This window comes from Crotalus tigris, unplaced genomic scaffold (assembly GCF_016545835.1).
Source record: "Crotalus tigris isolate CLP2741 ecotype Arizona unplaced genomic scaffold, ASM1654583v1 scf7180000024286.1529876, whole genome shotgun sequence".
Classification (NCBI taxonomy): Eukaryota; Metazoa; Chordata; class Lepidosauria; order Squamata; family Viperidae; genus Crotalus; species Crotalus tigris.
Window position 1 is genome coordinate 128,978 of NW_024100459.1, and position 20,598 is coordinate 149,575.

The 20,598-nt window shown below is 37.7% G+C and overlaps 1 protein-coding gene across 4 annotated transcripts in view; it reads left to right on the forward strand.

The window, feature by feature from the left end:
- Positions 1-20,598, forward strand: part of SPTBN5 (spectrin beta, non-erythrocytic 5) — a 110,903-nt gene that overhangs the window by 67,945 nt on the left and 22,360 nt on the right. For all 4 annotated transcript variants that reach the window (XM_039323905.1, XM_039323907.1, XM_039323908.1 and 1 more), the window contains exons 47-55: positions 871-948; positions 1,774-1,946; positions 2,315-2,405; positions 2,710-2,856; positions 3,871-4,008; positions 4,256-4,512; positions 6,048-6,234; positions 7,429-7,641; positions 18,073-18,269. In XM_039323905.1, the coding sequence (XP_039179839.1) occupies positions 871-948; positions 1,774-1,946; positions 2,315-2,405; positions 2,710-2,856; positions 3,871-4,008; positions 4,256-4,512; positions 6,048-6,234; positions 7,429-7,641; positions 18,073-18,269 (1,481 nt within the window). The remainder of the gene's footprint in view (positions 1-870; positions 949-1,773; positions 1,947-2,314; positions 2,406-2,709; positions 2,857-3,870; positions 4,009-4,255; positions 4,513-6,047; positions 6,235-7,428; positions 7,642-18,072; positions 18,270-20,598) is intronic.

Here is a 20,598-nt window from a genome sequence, read left to right on the forward strand (position 1 = left end):
GGTTGCTGGTGGATATTCTTTAAACATAGAATCTTCTCCAAATAGAAGAAATATATTTACATTTCATTTCTTTTTTTATTTGGATCCTAAAACTGATCTTCGTCTCAGCTTCAAACCTTTTTTGGTAATTTTGATTTAATGAAATGTTTCTCCTTAAATGCACCGTGGCACGGTTTCAACTTTAAATACTAGGAACTGGAACTTTTGGTCTACTCTCCCTATGTGGGGAAAAGCTTGGAAGAATTAATATATTTAAGGATCCCAATTATTTATTTATTTTTGAAATGGTGTACAAGTTAGGGAACAGTTGCAGTGCCCTGAAGGACCACGTAACACATGCAGAAATTTTTGATTCAGTCCCTGATGTCCCTGGTTAAAAGTTAGAATGCTGGGTAAAATACCAGTGCTAATTCTTTTAAATTATAGAGAACTGCTAACAATTAATCGGAACGGTCTTTGGCTATCAATATGTCCTGAATAAATATGGATAATTACTAGATGGCTCTAGAACAAATTAGTAGGAAAATGATATCTACTAGTCTTGGTATACAAATAAATAGATAAAATCTATAAGTAATACCAATAAATATAAATAGATCATATATATAAATGTAAATAAAATCTATTTACAGTATTTATGCAAACTCAAAAAAAGGCAATACTACCTTATTTACTATTATTCTGAACTACAAGTTTGTCATAGACTCCTTTATTAATACTGCATTGGCTCAATGGACCGCTTTCACATACTATACTATAGTGTTCATCTGTGGGTCCAATTCCAAGCACTCTTGTTTCCAATTAAGCCCCATTGAACTTTGCAATGTAATTATATTGGGAAGTAAAATAGTTTCTTTCTCTCCTAAACAGATATTCTTTGGTTATGTGGAAGAGAGTGAAAGTTGGCTAAGCAGCAAAGAGGCCTTTCTAACAAACAAAGACTTGGGGGTAAGTGAAATAGACTATTCTCACTAAAAACTGAAAAGTGTTGGCATAGAACAAAAGTGCAAAACAAATAATTTTGGAGTGCTTACTTTCAGTTTTTTTTCCTGCCAAAGTCTCACTGAATCTCTCATTCCATTACATTACATCACAAAGCATTTGGTTGTTTTGCAAATTTATTGGATTTTGCCTTCTAGTCTGTGTCATCATTTTCCAACCCAGTTTTGCTGCTATAGAGCCCAGAAAAGCAGAAATACATGCAGAATTTAAAAAAAATGAAAAAAACTGAAATCCTCTAAAGTTCATTTATTTATTTAGTTAAATTTATATTCCACTCATCTTACAATAAAATGTGTCTGGACATCTTATTATATCTGAGCTCTATAGACCTGAATATAAAGAAAAGTTGCTTGGGGAGGAATCCAATATTCTTTGATTTCATATTAAAAAAGGGAAGTTTTATAGAAATAATTTGAATCCTGACTGTTTAGAATAGTGATCCCCAAATCCTTCTCTTGTTCTGTGCATGCATGGATTATACACATTTAGACAGTTTATAAACATAACTCTTTATAAACATAACTCTTCTAACCGAGATCTAATGCCGTATGATTTGGAGTAATCATACGGCATTAGATCAGCTCTTCCCAACCTGGGCATTTTTCAAAAGCCAACCAACTCCCACATTTCTTATCAATTGCCATGCTGGCTGAGACATTTTAGAAGTTAAAATCTACTCATCTGGAGTTAGGAAAACTGGGTTAGATGAACAAACAATCTATTTTAGAAGACAGCTTTCCTTATTACATTAACTTGTTCCAATTGATGCAGGATTCAGTATCCAGTGTGGAGAGTCTGCAGCAAAATCACATGCAGTTTGAAAAAGACTTGAAGGCCCACCTGAAGAAGATTGATAAGATAACTTTCTTTGCCCAAAAGCTGAAGGACAGTCAGCATTATGATTCTGAGAATATAATGACTAAGTGCCAGGCTGTGTTGAGAAGGTACTCCTGTTTCATCCTGTATGGTTTAACCACCCCACACCTCTCCTCTTTCTTAATGGATTTTTTTTTTATTACTTGCCACTCATTAACTATATTATTTTGTGCTTCAAATAAAACCCTAAGAGAATACAGTGATTATCCACCCATCTAGTCACTCTAGAAAGAAGATAAGATTTATATAATGTGCCTATTTGAGGAACAACCCTGCTGTGGCATTTGCTGTTTCATTTCCTCATGCTGTGCTTTTTGTGTTTTCCTTCTACTGCTCTTGGCAAAGATTAAGCTTGCATTTATAATCACTTCTGAAATGAAAAGAAGTTTAATAAGCTACATTGACTTATATCACTAGTATTATTTATTCTTTCCAGGAAGGAAAAACTTTTGGAAATCACTTTAATTCGGAGGCGTCTGCTGGAGGAGTCCTGGCTATTACAAAAATTTCTGCACAATTCTTTTGAGGTATAACGATTCATTTAATTTCCTGAGGATACATATATACTTACATTTCAAATTTCAGAGAAATTTGAAAACTTCCAATAATCAACAAATGCCAGAAACCCTATTCAACGTAGCCAATAAGAACAAATGTGGTACAGCAGTATACTTCAAAGAATGTAGGGAGAGACCAAATTGCTTGTTCCTGATTCTTGGTAGACTTGCTGCCATTCTTTCAGGGTTTCAGATGGGAGACCGTTCCAGTTCCTTGAACAATTAGGAATTGAATCTAATCAGCAATCTCATAATTGTGTTTTTCTATCCAAAGATAGCTGCCTGGATGAACGAAAAAAACAGTATTGCCCTTGATGAGAGCTGGAGAGATCCTAGCAATCTTCAGGCTAAACTACAAAAGCACCAGACTTTCCAGGCAGAGATTGTGGCTAACAAAAATCATCTTAACAGAATCAAAACAGTAAGTAAATAAGTAAATGGTATGGTATGGTATGGTATGGTATGGTATGGTACGGTACGGTACGGTACGGTACAGTACAGTACAGTACAGTACAGTACAGTACAGTATAGTATAGTATAGTATAAAGATCACCGACCTTTTGGGCACCAGGAACCAATTCCGTGGAGAAAGGTTTTTCCACGGACTAGAGAGTGCATGGTTTTGTGTGCTGCCTGCATCCCATGGAAGGGGCTTTGCTTGTTTGTGCAGACCAGTTGTTGGCATGCCATGGCCCGGTACCAGTCCATGGACCGGGGGTTGGGGACCCCTGGTATACTATAGCACAGCACAGCATGGCATTATTACATTACATTATTGATTATAATTATTCAAAAATAATTCAAAAGAGGTAGTTCAGTATACATACGACTATAAGCACATTACCATTTTAAAACAGCTATGCCTGCAAAAATGGTTCATTAGACATATGGCTACTTTCATAAATTGCTTCATAAAAGTAGCTATCTTCTCATTCAGGCTTATGCAGAAATCTGACAAAAAATGCAACTTCTTTCATGCTGTGCCCTTGTTCCTATACATTCCAAATAATTTTTGAAGTTTCAGTACATTTCAAAGAATGAGACTTTCTCAAAAGCTGATTCTGGAAGAATCTGAGTTAAACAAATAATTTGCAAAATTAAATGCCTTAAGCCAAGGGTTCCCAACCAGGGGTGCTTGCACTCCCTGGGGTGCGAGATGATATTCCAGGGGGTGCGAAAACTTGGGTTTTCAAAATTATAGTGTATATGCATAATTTGTTGCCATTATTTAGAACTTTTGTAAGGGGTGCCAAAATATATCAGAAGGGTTCTAGGCGTGCGGGGTATAGAAAATGTTGGGAACTACTGCCTTAAGCAAAAATGCAAATAACTTAAATGTTATTATAATGATAAGATTGTTGGATAGTATCATTGCTTAAAGACATCATATAGAAAGCTAAGCCATAAGAGATGACTTTGAGTATCTTTATTGCAGGAAGGAGAGAAAATGTTCCACGAAAGGCATTATGCTTCTGATGTCCTCCAGTCTAGACTCCAAGAAATAGATGAGCTTTGGGATGAGTTGCTGGAAAACTGCGAGGAAAAGAAAAGAAAAATTCTGGATGCTTACAAGGTAAAACACAACAGGAAAGAACTCAAGGTTTTAGTGGTGACTTAGCATTCTGGAAATTCCCCAATTAAGCTGGTTAACTAATTTTCAGGTTAGCAAAAAGCAAAAAAATTAAAATAATCCTATTGTGTTTATGTGTGTGCTTGTGAGAGAGCATTGTAGAGACAGAACTGATCAATCCACAAAGGATGCTAGTAGCTACAGTGTTTAAATGTCATTATTTGCCTAGATTACTTCCCTCTGACTTCAGGCTCTGCAATTTCTACATCTCGTGGATGAGGCTGATAAATGGTTGGAAGACCTAGATGGCGAAATGAATTCACCAGAAAGCAGTGATAATCTACTGATTCTGAATGATCTCCTAAAGAAACAGGAAGAACTGGAAGCCAGCTTTGTTGCCCACAGGGACCATTTCCAAAGTCTGATCAACAGAGTGCAAGAATTTCAGCAGGAGAAACATTTTCTGGCAGATGAGATAGAGATAAGGGTGGATCAGGTGGTACACAGGTGCTTGAACGGTTCTGCAGTTTCTCTTTGCTCGTCTGCCCCTTCTAAATATTCTAATTTTCACCTTTAATAATATCATCATTCTTCGGTTTATCAGCCTGGTGTTTCTAATTTTAACAGTCAATGCATGCTAGTCCATAGAATAACAGACCCATTAGGGGACTGGAGGCTAAAACATATAAGGAACGGTTGCTAGAATTGGGTATGTCTAGTTTAACGAAGAGAAGGACAAGGGGGGACATGATAGCAGTATTCCAATGTCTCAGGGGCTGCCATAAAGAAGAGGGAATTAAGCTATTTTCCAAAGCACCTGAAGGCAGGACAAGAAGCAACGGGTGGAAACTAATCAAGGAGAGAAGCAACCTAGAACTAAGGAGAAACTTCCTGACAGTGAGAACAATTAATCAGTGGAACAGCTTGCCTCCAGAAGCAGTAAATGCTCCAACACTGGAAGTTTTTAAGAAGAGACTGGACAGCCATTTGTCCGAAATGGTGTAGGGTTTCCTGCCTGAGCAGGGGGTTGGACTAGATGACTCCAAGGTCCCTTCCAACTTTACTACTATTACTATTACTAGAATAGAATAATAACTTTATTGTCGCTTTGAATGTACACTAATTGGCATACACTAAAATGAAATTTCATTGCATACAGCTCTCAGAGGGTCACCACCTCCAATATACACCATATAAATATGACAAAAATAAATAAATACAGAATTATGCATATACCCACATATATTATATCACACAGAGAAACAACAGTATAGTACGGGTTATGTATACATATGCATGGGGAGAAAAATGAATCTTGCGAGTTTACTAGATGGATGGCATAGGGAACAAAGCTATAACAGAATCGGGTAATCCTGCTAGAAATATTTTAAAACTTCCTCCCAGAGGGGAGCAACAGAAACAGACCATAAAGTGGGTGTGTGGGGTCTCTAACAATGCTTTGAGCTCTAAGCACATAGTGCTTATAAACAGCATCCTGAATACCAGGGAGCGAGTGTCCAATGATCTTCTTGGCTGTCCTTACATTTATGTATTCGGTTCTCAGGCATTAGATGAAGACACGTGGTGAACAAGCAATCTCTTTATTGATCTTCTCCTTCCAACCAAGCAAGCAGCAAAATGCACGCAGGCCTTTTATAGCGTTCTGAACCCGGAGAGCACAACCAATAGGGATCTGGCTATTTTGTGCCTTGTGCATGAGCACAAGGCTGGCAGCTTTTGGGTTGCCCGGGACCGTTTACTTCAGCAGGCTCAGGACACAACACTTACCATTCTCTGTATGGACTTTCTATCTGAGGCACTGCTGCCACCAAACCAGACAGTGATTCAGTTTGTTAAAATGCTTTCAGTCATACCTCTATAAAAAATGGCCATGACAGAAGGAGAAAGATCATCTGACACAGGAAATGCAAATGTTGGTTTGCACGCTTCACTAAGGATGATGTGTGGAAAGACCAATTCAGATTCATAATCTGTCTTCCTTAAAAAACAATCTAACCCACAGCTTCATTTTGAATTTCCAGATATAAAAGTTTTAGGGAGCCACTCCAGGAAAGGCGGCAGCATTTGGAAGCCAACAAATTGCTGTACCAGTTCCTCCAGGATGTCAATGAAGAATTGACCTGGATTCATGACAAACTCCCTCTGGCATCTTCCAGAGACTATGGCCAGTCTTTGGCAACTGTTCAGAGCTTACAGGAAAAGCACCAGGTAAAATAGATAGAGTGATAAAGCAGGAAATACTGGAAAAAAAGAGAAATTCTTGGTCACTTCTTCCATTGCTTTTTACAATTTATTTTTACAAATTTTAGCTAGCTTACCACAAGGCCTATAAGCTCACTTTCTGTTCTTCAGAAAGTTGCATGTTTTTCACATTTCCGTGTCATAGTGAAGTCAATTAAATGAATAATATCTTTTTCTAGAGCAGTTTTTCTCAACTTCAGCAATTTTAAGGCGTATTGCTGGGGAATTCTGGGAATTGAAGTCCAGGCGTCTTAAAGTTGCTGAGGTTGAGAAACAATTTTCTAGAGTAATCTTCTGCAACACGAAGCTCCACTGCCACTTTTTTTTTTATTATTATTCAAGCTATCGAGAAATATGTCTGCGCTTCTTATCTGTATACAAACAAATATTACATTCTCTGCATTGCATCTGCTATTATTTATTGAAAAAAGTTAAAGACAGTAACACAGAAATAAAAATTGAGCTAGCCTTTTAGATCCATAATTTAAAACAATGTCAATTTTATCTATTTGATTGTTTAATCAGTTTAAAGCCACCTCAGTCAACATTATGATGTAATGTTAACAGCAAAAATAGGGTAAACAGTAACAGCAACAAATATTACAAAACATATATCAGGGCCATATTTCATTCATGCTTGAAGTATTACTGTTTTCTTGTAATTACCAAAACAGCTTGTTTATATTCTAAAAAAAAGAATCATATAATATTAATTGGGTGGTTTCTGTGATGGTGACAAGAAAAATATCTAACTATCCATCTAAAACCCCAGAGCAGTTTTGCATTTTTAAAAGAAATCCTTTTATTTATTAATAAGGCACAACTTGCTCCTAACCTCTTTAAGTTGATAGCTAGAGAAATATATTAGGGTGTGCTAATCTTCTTTACAAAGGTATAGGACAGATGGTATAGGAAAGTTAAGCTATTAAAGAGACTCCACCGAAGTGGAGAGTTTTATTTCACTCAAGTGAGTGGACACTTGCTTATGTTGGCAATTTTCCCATAGATGCAAAACTCTGCATGAGCATTTTAATTTGTTAGCAGAATCTAAAAGTGGTATGCTGCAGCTTGACAACCTAAAAACACAGACATGTTTATGAATATATGGAGAAAATCCTTATATTGTTAAAATACGTGTGTCTCTTATCTTGTATTTTCCAGAATTTAGAGAATGAGATTAACAGCCATGATGCCTTGACTAAAGCAGTGATCAGTTCTGGGCAGAAGCTGGCGAAGGAAAAACAGGTTGCTTCCCAGACAATCATGGAACAAGTAAAGAAACTGACAATTTGCTTTGAAAATCTGAAGGATGAAACTCAGGAAAGAAGATGGAGGCTTGTAGAATCTCATAAAGCCCAGCACTTTTTCAGTGAGGTAAAGTAGTGATGGAAAGCTATTTTCAATTTCTATTATTTACATCCATGGAATTATAACTGTTTTGCCAGAAGGACATCACTTCTTTTCCAAACCAGTTCAGATGAACTGACCAAATTTCTTTATTCTGATGCAGTCCTTCTCTTCTAAGCCACTCCCACGTCAACTATGTTATTCCAAGGGGTTCTTGCAATTCAGGAGCATCTTTCCATAGGTTGATGGGTAACTATACAGACAAGCAAAATCAGGGAAGCTATTTGGTGTGAGCAGGCCTCTGATTGCTTGTCTCTGTGATCAAATATGTGGAGAGTCAGATATTTTTTATTAATATAGTAAATACATTACTAGAGTCTGAATGGAAATAATAATAATAATAATAATAATAATAATAATAATAATAATAATAATAATAATAATAAGTTGGAAGGAACTTTGAAGGTCTTCTAGTCCAGCCCCTTGCTCAGGCAGGAAACCCTATACCATTTCAGACAAATGGTTGTCCAGTCTCTTCTTAAAAACTTTCAGTGTTGGAGCATTCACAACTTCTGGAGGCAGGTTGTTCAACTGATTAATTGTTCTAACTGTCAGCAAATTTCTCCTTAGTTCTAAGCTGCTTCTTTCTTTGGTTAGTTTCCATCCGTTGCTTCTTGTCCTGCCTTCAGGTGCTTTGGAGAATAGCTCGACTCCCTCTTCTTTGTGGCAGCCCCTGAGATATTGGAACACAGCTATCATGTCCACCCTCGTCCTTCTCTTCGTTAAACTAGACATACCCAGTTCCAGCAACTGTTCCTTACATGTTTTAGCCTTCAGTCCCCTAATCATCTTTGTTACTCTTCTCTGTACTCTTTTTTTTCCCCCTTAACAAAACTGTGTTATACATCTCATATATATTATTTACAGTTTATTTACATCAGTAATCATGTCTTTTTCTTTCTTTGTTCTAGCCAATCATAACATTTGTTCCATATTTCATAAAATTCTGTTGCCTCCTGGTCTTTTAATTCTAGCGTAAGTTTATTCATTTCCACACATTCAAGAATTTTGTGTATAATCATATCGTTTGTAGGTATGTTTTCACCCTTCCAACACTGAGCGTATACTATGTGGGCTGCTGTCAATATATGTATAATGATGTGTTGGAGTTGCTTTTCCATCTTTAAATTTATTATACCCAGAAGAAATAGTTCAGGTTTGAATTCAATTTGCAACTTGGTTATCTCCTGTATCCAGTTCCTTATCCATTCCCAATAGCTCTTTGCTTTAGGGCACAGCCACCACATATTATAAAATGTTCCTTCCTTATTTTTACATTTTCAACATTCCGGATTCATATTTTTGTACATTTTGGCCAATCTCACCGGTGTTAAATGCCATCTATAAAACATTTTGTATTGATTTTCCCTATATGCAGTTGACAGTGTCAGTTTGCAATTTATGTTCCATAATCTTTCCCATTCTTCCAAATTTATATTTCGACCCACATTTCTTGCCCATGCTATCCTTGGCCCTTTCACTAATTCTTCCTCCAGATCTACCTCTAATAAATATTTATAGGTTTTTGTTAAAAATTTTCCTTCCTTAACTGTTAAAATTTTATCCAATTGATGTGGGGTCTGGCTTATTCCATGCTCTTCCATATCCTTACTGTTGAGTCCGTGGCGGGAAAACAGACACGAGAAGCAGCTGGAGTTCTCAGTTTCTTTTATTCAGCGTTCAGCTTACAGGAAGATGGCTTCAGCCTCGCCCAAACGCCTCGCAGCCTCTTATATAGGCAACTCCCGGGTAAAGGGTTACTTTTCCCGCGCCAGCACCCGCGCATGCGCACGGCGCTGGCGACAGCCTGTCTGGTCCCGGGCAGCTTTGCACCTGCCCGGGACTGCCTGCAAACGCCCGAGCCATTTGCAAAGGCTCGGGACATAACACCCCTTTCCCCCGGGCTAAAACTACTACCAACATACAACATTTATTTTATATGACATTTTGCTCCCCAGTGCTCCCACTGATTACTGGCTTTTGCCAGTAATCAGATCTGTAATCTTCTAGATACTTAGGAGATTTCTTTGCTCTCTGTGACCTTCTTAGCTCTGGGTTACTGGCATAAGTCCCCTGACTGGAGGGAGGCGTGAGCCTGTTCTCTCTATTGTGCCCTGGTGTCTTCCAAGGACTGTGCCCCGATGCCTGGCCTGCTTGCTTGCCCACCGGGCTCGTCAGGCCAGGGCTTCTGTTGCTTTGTGACCTGGTTGTCCTACCTAGCTGTAGACCCTCAGGCCCCTTGAAGTGATAGCCACTGCTGGGCGTCTCTGTAGAACCTCCTAGGTCAGTCCAAGACCTGTCAGGAGGCTGTCCATTCCCTGAACCCCATTCTGTGCTCGGGCTCGTGTGGGTTTCTGTACTTTCCCAAAACTCAGGTGTTCCCTGATTTGTGCTAGGGGTGTTGTAGTCGGGACTTGGTTCCTCGACTAGCTCTGTGTATGTTTGACCCCCTGTAGGATTTGGGGTAAGGTCAGGCCAACCTTGGGAATTGTGTGCCAGCTCTCTTGCGGGGAATGATTTGTTGGGATGCCCCCGGGTATCCTCCGTTACTGGAGTGCTGTGTGATGTGTGTGGAAAGTGAGTATGCCCCCGGGGTGACTCCCTGGCTGGAGTAGGCGTGAGTGCCTGTTGTGTGGGTAAGCTCCATGACTTTCTTTTCGGAGCAATTGCAGAACCCTGAGATGGGCCGTTTGTGGCTCCCTCAGTGGAGATGGGCAGTAGCTCTTGCCCTTGTTTGCCGCATGCCCGGCAGGTAGCGGAGCGGAACTTGCAGTCGGTTCTCCTGTGGCGACCTCCACAGCCGATGCACTTGAGCGGAGCCGAAGAGCTTCCCTTCTGGTTCTCTTCCTTCGCGGGGTGTAGACGGTCGACTTCTTCGTCCGGATCCTCCTCGGAGTTTCGTCGGACGTCTTCCTGGTGCACGGACGCACCCTCTGCACTGCTTCTGATCGGCCGCATGTTCTTGACGGCGCCGCCTGCTGCTTCTTCTGCGGTGACTTCCCTTAAGGCGTCTTGGAAGGATAATTCTTCCTTAGCGAAAAGTCTCTTTTGTAGCTCTCGATGCCTTAACCCGCACACGAATCGGTCCCTCAGTCGTTCCTCGAGGTCCTTGAACTCGCAGGGCTTGGCGGCCTTCCGTAACGCGGCGATGTATTCCTTGGCTGACTCACCGGACCGTTGATCCCTCTGTTCGAAGGTGTGGCGCCATGAGATAACGGACACCTTGGGGTGGAAGTGCTCCTTCAGCAGCTTCTTCAGGTCTGCGTAGCTTACAGACTCTACTGGAACAGGTGCTGCAAGGTTTTCTGCGATTTCGAAGGCGTCTTGGCCGCAAACGCAAAGCAGGGTGGCAGCCTTCAAGCTATCTTCCCTCACTTGGTTTGCCTTGAAGTAGTTCTCCATTCTGGATACGTAGGACTCCCACCGCTCTGGATGTGAGACGTCGAATTCTGAAAGCCTTCTGATTTTCGCCATCTTCGGATCTTCAGGAGACGGGTCTATCAGTCAGCCTACCCCCGAATGCGCACCGGAATGGCGGGCAGCTGCCGAGTCAACGCCGTTCCTCTTCCGCCGCTCAGGACTCCTTGGGTAAGCTTACACTTCTTCCTTTCCAGGTAGTGCAAGGCATCCCACCTCGTCGCCAGTGTTGAGTCCGTGGCGGGAAAACAGACACGAGAAGCAGCTGGAGTTCTCAGTTTCATTTATTCAGCGTTCAGCTTACAGGAAGATGGCTTCAGCCTCGCCCAAACGCCTCGCAGCCTCTTATATAGGCAACTCCCGGGTAAATGGGTTACTTTTCCCGCGCCAGCACCCGCGCATGCGCACGGCGCTGGCGACAGCCTGTCTGGTCCCGGGCAGCTTTGCACCTGCCCGGGACTGCCTGCAAACGCCCGAGCCATTTGTAAAGGCTCGGGACATAACACTTACTATGTTTAGATTTGATCTGTAAATATGGCCACCAATCTATGATTATTCCTTGTTCTTCTAATTCTTCTCTTGATTTAAGGTTTTCTTGGTTATCTAATAGTTCTTTGTATCTAATCATCTTTTTCTTATCCAAGGTGTTAGGGTGAATCATCGCCTCCATCGGTGAAATCCAATTTGGGATTTTCCTGTAATGTCTTTTTTTAACTTTTTCCCACATCCGAATCAGCGCATCTCTTATCTGATGTTGATAAAAGTATGAATGTGTTTTCTTATGTTTCCCCCATAAAAAGGCATGCCAGCCAGCCTGTAAGTCGTGTCCTTCAATCGTTAAAACTCTTTTATTGTCTAGGTTTATCCAATCTTTGATCCAGAGTAGTCCAGCTGCTTGATAATAAATTTCCCATTTTGGGAGCCCAAGTCCACCTCTACTTCTACTATCTTTTAATATTTTCATGTTTATCCGTGCTTTTTTGTCCAACCAAATGAATTTATTTATTATTTTATCTAATTCTTCAAAAAAATTCTCTAATTTTATCTGGACTGTTTGGAATAAATATAATAGTCTTGGTAATGTATTCATTTTAATCAACGCAATCCTACCTAATAATGATAATTGTAATTTACCCCAGGTCTCAAAATTTTTCTTCATTTGTAGTATTAATTTTTTATAGTTATCTTCTTTTATTGAGGAGCACCTTGTAGTAAGCCAGATTACTAAATATTTGATCTTTTTTAAAATTTGCAATTCCAGATTCTCTTCTAATTTCCTTTTCTGTTTTTCAGTTAGGTTTTTGACTAACATTTTGGTCTTTTCTCTATTGATTTTTAATCCTGCCACTATTCCATATTTTTCTATTTTTTCATCAAAATCTTTCCTCTCACTAATGGTTCCTCAATAAAAAAATACCAAATCATCTGCAAATGCTTGTATCTTATACTCTTCTGTCTTAACCTGTATCCTTTTTATCTCTTTATTGGCTCTGATTTGAGTTAGCAGCACTTCTAAGGTCAAAATAAAAAGTAGAGGTGACATTGGGCATCCCTGTCTTACCCCTTTATTTATGTCAAAGTTTTTGGTATTATCTCCATTAATTATCACGCTGGTTTTTTGTGTTTTGTATATTGCCTTAATCATATTCTCAAATTTCCCTCCAAATTTCATGTCCTCAATCTGTTGGAACATAAATTGCCAACTGAGACTATCAAATGCTTTCTGCGCATCTAAAAAAATTAGTGCTACCTGTTTTCCCGGATGTGCTTTGTAATACTCTAAGACATTTAACACCGTTCTCATATTATTTCTAATTTGTCTTGTAGGTAAAAAGCCGTTTTGGGTGTATTATCTCCTGTAATATTAGTTTCAATCTTTCTGCCGTTATAGTAGTAAAAATTTTATAATCAGTATTTAGCAACGAGATTGGCCTATAATTTTTGATCTGTTTGGGGTCTTCTGTGCCTTCTTTTGGGATCAGGGATATGGTAGCTTTTATCCAGGAGTCTGGTAATTTAGCTTTCTCCAACAATATCTTTTCAAAGTCCTCATAAAGAGTCTTGTGTACTTCCCCTGGAAGGCCAACTGGCCCCAGGGTTTTATTATTTTTTCGTTTTTGCACAGTAGTTTTTAATTCCAAGGCTGTTATTTTCCCATTCAAAATTTCTCTCTGTCCTTCTTTTAATTCTGGCAGACCCTTCGCCTTTAAATATTGTTTAATGCTCTCCACATCTATCTCCTCTTTTTTATATAATGACTCAAAATAGTTCTCAATTATTTCTTTCTTTTTATCCATTCTATATTGTGATTCTCCATTTTTATCGTGTAATTCCTGAATAAATCTTTTTCTTTCTCTTTTTTTAGTTTATAAGAGAGCCATCTCCCAGGTTTGTTTGCGTGTTCAAAGAAATTTTATTTTGCTATTTTCAATTCTTTTGTTCTTTCCTCTTGATCTATCACATTTAGTTTATGTTTAACCAAAACCATTTCCATTTTAATCGATTCATTTTGGGGCTCTTTTTATAATTTAGATTCCAATTTTTTAATCTCTTCCTGTAATATATTTTGCGTTTGCCTTTTCACCTTGTTTTTTCTTGCTGTGTAAACTATTACTAATCCTCTTAAATATGCTTTCTCAGTGTCCCAAATAGTTTGTATTGATGATTGTTGTTTTATGTTCTCTTTTTTAAAAAAATTCCATTTCCCTTCTACTCCTTGCTATAAATTCTTTTTCTTTCAAAATGTGAGAGTTCATTATCCATCTTCTCCTTGCTTTTTTCTGCCCTTTCCAAATTATTTGCAAAGGATTGTGATCAGCCCATATATTTGGCATTATTTCTATTGTCTCACTGTATTGACCTACTTCTTCATTGGTCCATGCCATGTCTATTCGAGACCAAGATTTATGTGGGTTCGAGAAGAATGTATATTCTTTTTTATTATTATTCCGCTTCCTCCACTGGTCTGATAAGTTAAATTCATGGACCAAATCAAAAAATATCCTTTCTTTTTATTTTTTGTATCACTAATATAGTCTTTTTTTACATCCACTATCGCATTGTAATCTAATACTATACAAATATTTCCCTGACCAATTTCTATAAGTTTCTCATGTAATTTGTAGTAAAAATTCTTTTTGCTTGTCATTTTGTGCATATATTACCAATAGTAGCCATGTTTTATGTTCGGTTTGTAATTCTATTGCTAATATTCTTCCATCTGTATCTTGATATTTCAATTTGGCATTAATTTCTTTTTTAATATAAACTGCTAATCCTCTCCGTTTTTGTTCAGTTAATGCTGTGTATAATATTCCTAATCTGGGGAACTCTAAATATTTCCTATGTTCTTTGATATGTACTTCCTGTAAACAAACTATATCTATATGCTGTTTGGCTAATTTTGTTAGTATTTGTTTTCTTTTTGCAGGTGCATTTAACCCATTTATATTAATAGATAATAGTCTGATCTCTTTTTTCATTTTCTACCTGTGTGCCTATTTGTGTGTTTGTCTTATTCTTGGACCTAGTCCTTTTTCTTTCCTCTGTCCTTTTTCTTCCTTGCTTTCTGTCCCTCGTTCTCTTTCCCTTACTTCCTGCTGTTGGTCTTCCTGCCTTTTAGATTCCAATTCTTCCTTGCTGCTATTCTCTTCCTCCACTCCTTCCAGTTGCTCATAGAATTCCTGTTCTTTCTCTAGGCTATCTATCTTAATCCTCCTCTCCCTCCATGATATTAACATCCCTTCTGGGATTAACCATCTGAACGGTATACTTCTTTTAATTAAATAAGCACTAAGGAATCTATATTCCCTTCTCTGTTCTCTTATCTTCTTTGGTACCTGTTTTAGAGTTTGTATTTCCACTCCTTTGTAAATCATTGGATCCTCTCTTGTGATTTCATAGATTATGTCTCTCACCCTTTTCCTAGCAAATCTAATATGTACTTCTCGTGGGAGTCTGTTGCATCTGGCATAATTTGTATGGATTCTATACATCTCATCTATCTCTATCAAAATCTCTTGTTTGTCCCTTTGCAGGGCCTTGGCAATCAAATCCACCATGATAGCACCCAAATCCTCTTCCTTCTCCTCTACCACATTTTGAAATCATAGGTAGAATGCCGCCCTATCCATTTCTAGATGGATGATTGATTCCTCCAATTTTTTATTAGTTTCCATCATTTCTGTATCATATATCAACTTTTTTCCCTACTTTGTCCAACCCCACTTCTACTGTCTAGATTCTTGCTTCATTTTTCTCCATCATTTGTTGGATCATCTCAATTCTATTATCCAATTTATTCATATCCCCTCTCATTTCTATGTGATTTTTAGATATTGTCTCCTGCATTTTTAGCATTGTTTCTTGAATAGTAAGAAGTGATGCCTGCATGGTTTGTATACTAGACATTACACTCCGTTTTTCTGTACCAAACATTCCTTCTAGTGTTCTTTGACCAGGTGGAAATGAGGGTGTCAGTGTTAGACTTGACACCATTTTTTTCCTGTCCTCAGTGTTGCCATAGTTATCACTTACTTCTCTAATATTTCCTATTTCTGAATGTCATTCTATTTAGCCAACAGCTTATTCAACTTTATTTTAACTCTAAACTTCTGATTTTTCGTTTCCTTTCCTCAACTCCTCTGAGATTACCTCCACTGTCACAGTTCCCCCACTCTCTCTTTACCTTCTCTAACCCTCTTCGCTTTCTTTCCTCTTTCTTACTTATCACACAGTTTTTCTAAAAATCCAAATTACTTCTCCAATCCTATATTTTCAATCATTAGTCCATTCTTATCTCTTCCTTTGCCTTCCAAGCCTCATCCACGTTCCTGTCATTTCCAACATCATGCCCCCATCCTCTAGTCATCTCCTTCCCTTCTGCTCACTCTCACACTCGTCACCGTATCCCCCCTCTCAATCCATCACTTTCTCTCGCTTCTCTTAACTAAAGACGCTGTCCCTATCAAACTCCGGATTTTCCTTCCAATTTTGTCACTCCGGCCATCAATCAGTTCCTTTCACTTTCGCCTCCTCTCTCGCCTCTCTCAACTGAAAACACCATCCCTGTTAGGCTCCGGGTTTTCCTTGTGATCTCGTCACTCTCCTCGGGAATCCATTCTTTTCGCCTTTGTCTCCTGTTGTGTCCTCTCGCCATCTTTCACCTTCCAGATTTTTACTGCACGCCATTGTCTTTTCACACTTTCTCCTCATCTCCTTGGCTTTCCAGATCCTCACCACGTTCAGGTCTGTCTCCAACTTTCTTCTCCAACTAGTTTCTCCAAGGATCTCTAATGTTCCAGAACATATTCACTCCTCCATTCCTCCTAAATCACCATTTTCTTTTCCTTCCCAAGTATTCTCCCTTCACTTCTCTCTTCACACAGGCTCCACCAACGCCACCTTCACCACAGCCTCTCAGCTTTTTCTTCTTTAATCCTCCACCTTCTTCCTTGTATTTGCACTCAAACTTTTACCACAGGGTCTTTCTTCTTTTATGTCACCCTCCTGTTAATCCTCTGGTTGTTAAATCTGTCAACTCACGGCTCTTCCTGCTGGGTCACTGCTTGCATTGAGGATTCCCTCACCAGTTGAGCTTTCTTTCAATACCCACTCTCTTAGACACGTAGATCTTTTTTTTTGGCTTTTCTATTTATTTCATAGAGATATTTTAGACTATTTTAACTCCCTCATTAAAATAGTCTATTAAGCTCCTCTTTGCTTCTGCATCTTCTGTGATTTTGTCAGGGCCTCAGATCCGCCATTTGTTGATGGCAGAATTTTCCATGCTGGATTTAGGGGGTTTCCTTTGTTGTAATGGGCGATCGCCTCTCATTTTGTTACTCTTCAGGCTTCACCCTTTATCATGAGTAGCATCCCTGAAGGGTCCCCAATCATAGAAAGATCAGAGTTAGGGGACAGAGGCTGTCCTCTTGCTTCCACACTGCCCTGACGTCATACCAGAAGTCTCTCTGTACTTTTTCTAGAGTCTCAACATCTTTTTTTACATTGTGGTGACTAAAAAAGTGGATGCAGTATTCCAAGTGTGGCCTTATCAAGTTGCCTAGCTTAGTTATTGCCTAGCTTTTATGAAATGAAATGTTAAATGAAATGAAAATGAAATGAATGAAAAAAATATAATGTTTTCTCTTTTTTTGGAAAAGTCTGACCCTTCAAAAGTTGAAGTATTGTACTGTTTTTCCAATTTTGTTCCTTTTCCTTATCTGAAGTAGAGTGGTGTAGGGTTTTCTTTCCTGCAGTTACCTTTCCTCTTCCATGGAATTTTATGAGGAATCCTGTCAGCATTGTTTGCATCGTTTCCTGTGTTTATTCTACCTCTCCCTCCTCCAGTTCTGTAATTGACTAAAAATGAAATAGCTACACAATATCTTTGAACTGCCAATGCTAGCAACTATTAAACAAGTATCCTTAATCTAATGTTCCTTGGGCTTTGTGGAAAGTTATATACAACTATTGCATAGTTTTTACATTAAAAAATAATGTGTAGAATACTTGACACAATGGACTAACACATGTATATAAGAGCCGAGGTGGCGCAGCAGTTAGAGTGCAGTACTGCAGGCCACTTTAGCTGACTATGTTCAGCAGGTCAGCAGTTCAAATCTCACCGGCTCAAGGTTGACTCAGCCTTCCATCCTTCCGGGGTAGGTAAAATGAGGACCCAGATTGTTGGGGGCAATGTAAATATATATATACATTGCTTACTGGTGTATACCGCTTAGAGAGTGCTTGCACTTAAAGCGGTATATAAGTCTCATAAATAAATAAATAAATAAATAAATAAATAAATAAATAAATAAATAAATATGCTATACTGGCATGGATAGGATTTACACTGATTCACATATTTACTTGAGAACATGCGTAGTTTGCTTTGTCCCTATTGAATATCGTTCTCTTTTAGCAGATTATAACAATCTGTTTCACATGCAAGTCCCATCAGCACTGCTTTTCTTTCAGCTTTTGGAAGTGGAATCCTGGATGGCAGAAAAAGGATTTCTACTAGAAACTCCAGATTATGGGAGAAATGAAGAATCAACTCAAGCACTGTTACGTAAAATGGAAGCTACAAAGCTTGATCTGGAGGGATTTAAATCCCGAATTGAGAAGCTGAAGGAAACAGGAGACTATTTCTTGAACAGTAATAACCCAGAGAGGTAGGTGTCCATAAACTCTCTAGAGGAGAATCAATTACTAATACAGTTTCTGTTATTTTCAGGATTTCTTCAGACATTATTTCATAAAGCCCCTTCTGCATGCAAACATTTGTGCTATTTGAAAAGTGTAAATTTGTTTTATCACAAGCATATGAATTGTAAAACTCTAAGAACAACCCTGTAACTATTTGATTAAGTTGATAAATTTCAAATGTGAACTTATCAAATAAGAATCTGAAATCTTAACAAATTTCTTAATGTCACAATAAGGTTTATTGTGTTTTCAAGAAGATCAACAGGAAAAGTTTTCATTGACTTGTATGCACAGATACAAATGCAGATCCCCTTACCTATGGCAGCTGTTAGTTGCATCAGATGGGGAAATGTTCAAAAGGCAAGAGAAAAGAAATTATAGCTTAGCCAGTTGCAAAACGTTTCTGATGTCTAGCAATAACTTCTTAATAGAAAATCCCCAAAATGCTATTAAGATCGGGTTGGTTCTAGTGGATATGAGGATGTAAGAAGCTGTAGACACAACCAATAACATGAATAGTGCAAGTGTTACAAAGCATGGGAAAACAGATGAAGAGGCTGGAGAGATATGTAGAAGTTCTTGGTTACAACAGAGATATGGGGTTGTTTATCTCTTAACAATTTTTCATATTTGCATACTTATTTAAGTCATCTTCAGTAAGCTGGATGGGAACTCCTTTGTAGTTGGAATTTTTGTATAATGAAACATATGTATTCATAGATAAGCAGCTAGGAATAACAAACCATGTTAGGATTTCCATATATATATTCTGGATGACATAAATTCCATAAAAGCAATTTCATTACTTTACTTTTAATTCTTACATATTGCAAGAATTTAAAAAATTATATACATGTTACCCTAATTCAGATTTATGAACATAAAACATCAGCTTTGTAATGTATTAATTCATACAATATTTCTTTTGTTATTAGTTTTATTCTTTTTTAACATAATATGTGAAAATACAAAAGCAAATAGTAGGGGACAACAATAGAAAAAGGGAAAACAAGAAGAAAGGGCGGGGGGACAAAAGGCATTGACTTCCGACTCTCTCTATTGCTGTAAAATCAGACATTAAAATCAAATCTCAACTTTTTACATTTTGTTTTTTTATAAATATTTTATTCATTTTCTATTATTACAAATCATAAGTGTTTAGTAAACAACATGATCTCCGGATATATTTGTTACTCAGTGTTGCATCTTAACCTCTTCAATATAAATCTGTTCAACCCAGTGGTTTTTTTCCCCTGATCCTCTCTTCTTCCCATAGTTTTTTTCATTTTCTCAACATTGAACAAATACAGTTCTTACTACTATTAATACATACAAAATTAGGTATACACATCCTCTTCATATTTTTCTAGTGTTATACAAATAACAATAGTATCAATTTACAACCTCTTTTCTAACCACCTTATATTTAAATTGTATTTACAATTAAAGTCTCCTTAATAAATCAATGTCCTATTTTTCGAGTTCTTATTTAAGTTTAATTTCAAAATATAATTTGTCATTTATGATTTTCTCAAAATTAGTTACATTTGTGTAGCCAGAAATTTCATTTATATAAGCCATCCTAGTGTTTTTATAATTACCATATCAAAAGAAAGGATGTGATTATGAATCATATCTTTTGTATTATAAAAATCTATTTATATCTATGTGCTATCTATTCTTTTTACCATATTCAAACCAATATTGGATCATATAATACCCATCTGGTATGTCAGATCTTCTGTTGTTTTTTTTAGTCTACTGTAACTCTAGCTTTCTTCCTTCCTCTATTTTTGTGAATATTGTTTGGAATGGGAAGAACAATTTAAGTAGGATATTTTTGAAGGGGAATTCCACCCAGTTGTATTCATTAAAGAACTCTCACTTTCCTTCTCCCTCAGTTTCTCTTTTCATTTTTTGTCTCCCAATTTCTAGTATTTCCCATAACAGCTTTATAATCTGTTTTTTTAAATCTTCTTTCTTATCGTCAGGTATATTTTGAAAAGGGTGTCTTTTCCATTTCCATTGTTGTAACTAAGTCTTACAGATTTTTATTTATCTGTGCCAGTTTATATTTCCTTTCTTTTATATCTTGTGTCTTTGGATCAATTTCCTCTAATTCATCTACTGTTTTCTGATTGTTTGTTCAATCTTTGTAGTCATTTTCTGGGAACTGTATAGTTGTAAGTTTAGATTGGAGATTTGCTCATTTATATTGTCAAAATTATTTTTAATCTCCTCATGGTTTCTTCTGGCAACTTCTTTTTGTGAAATAATTGTCTCCTGAATTAATTG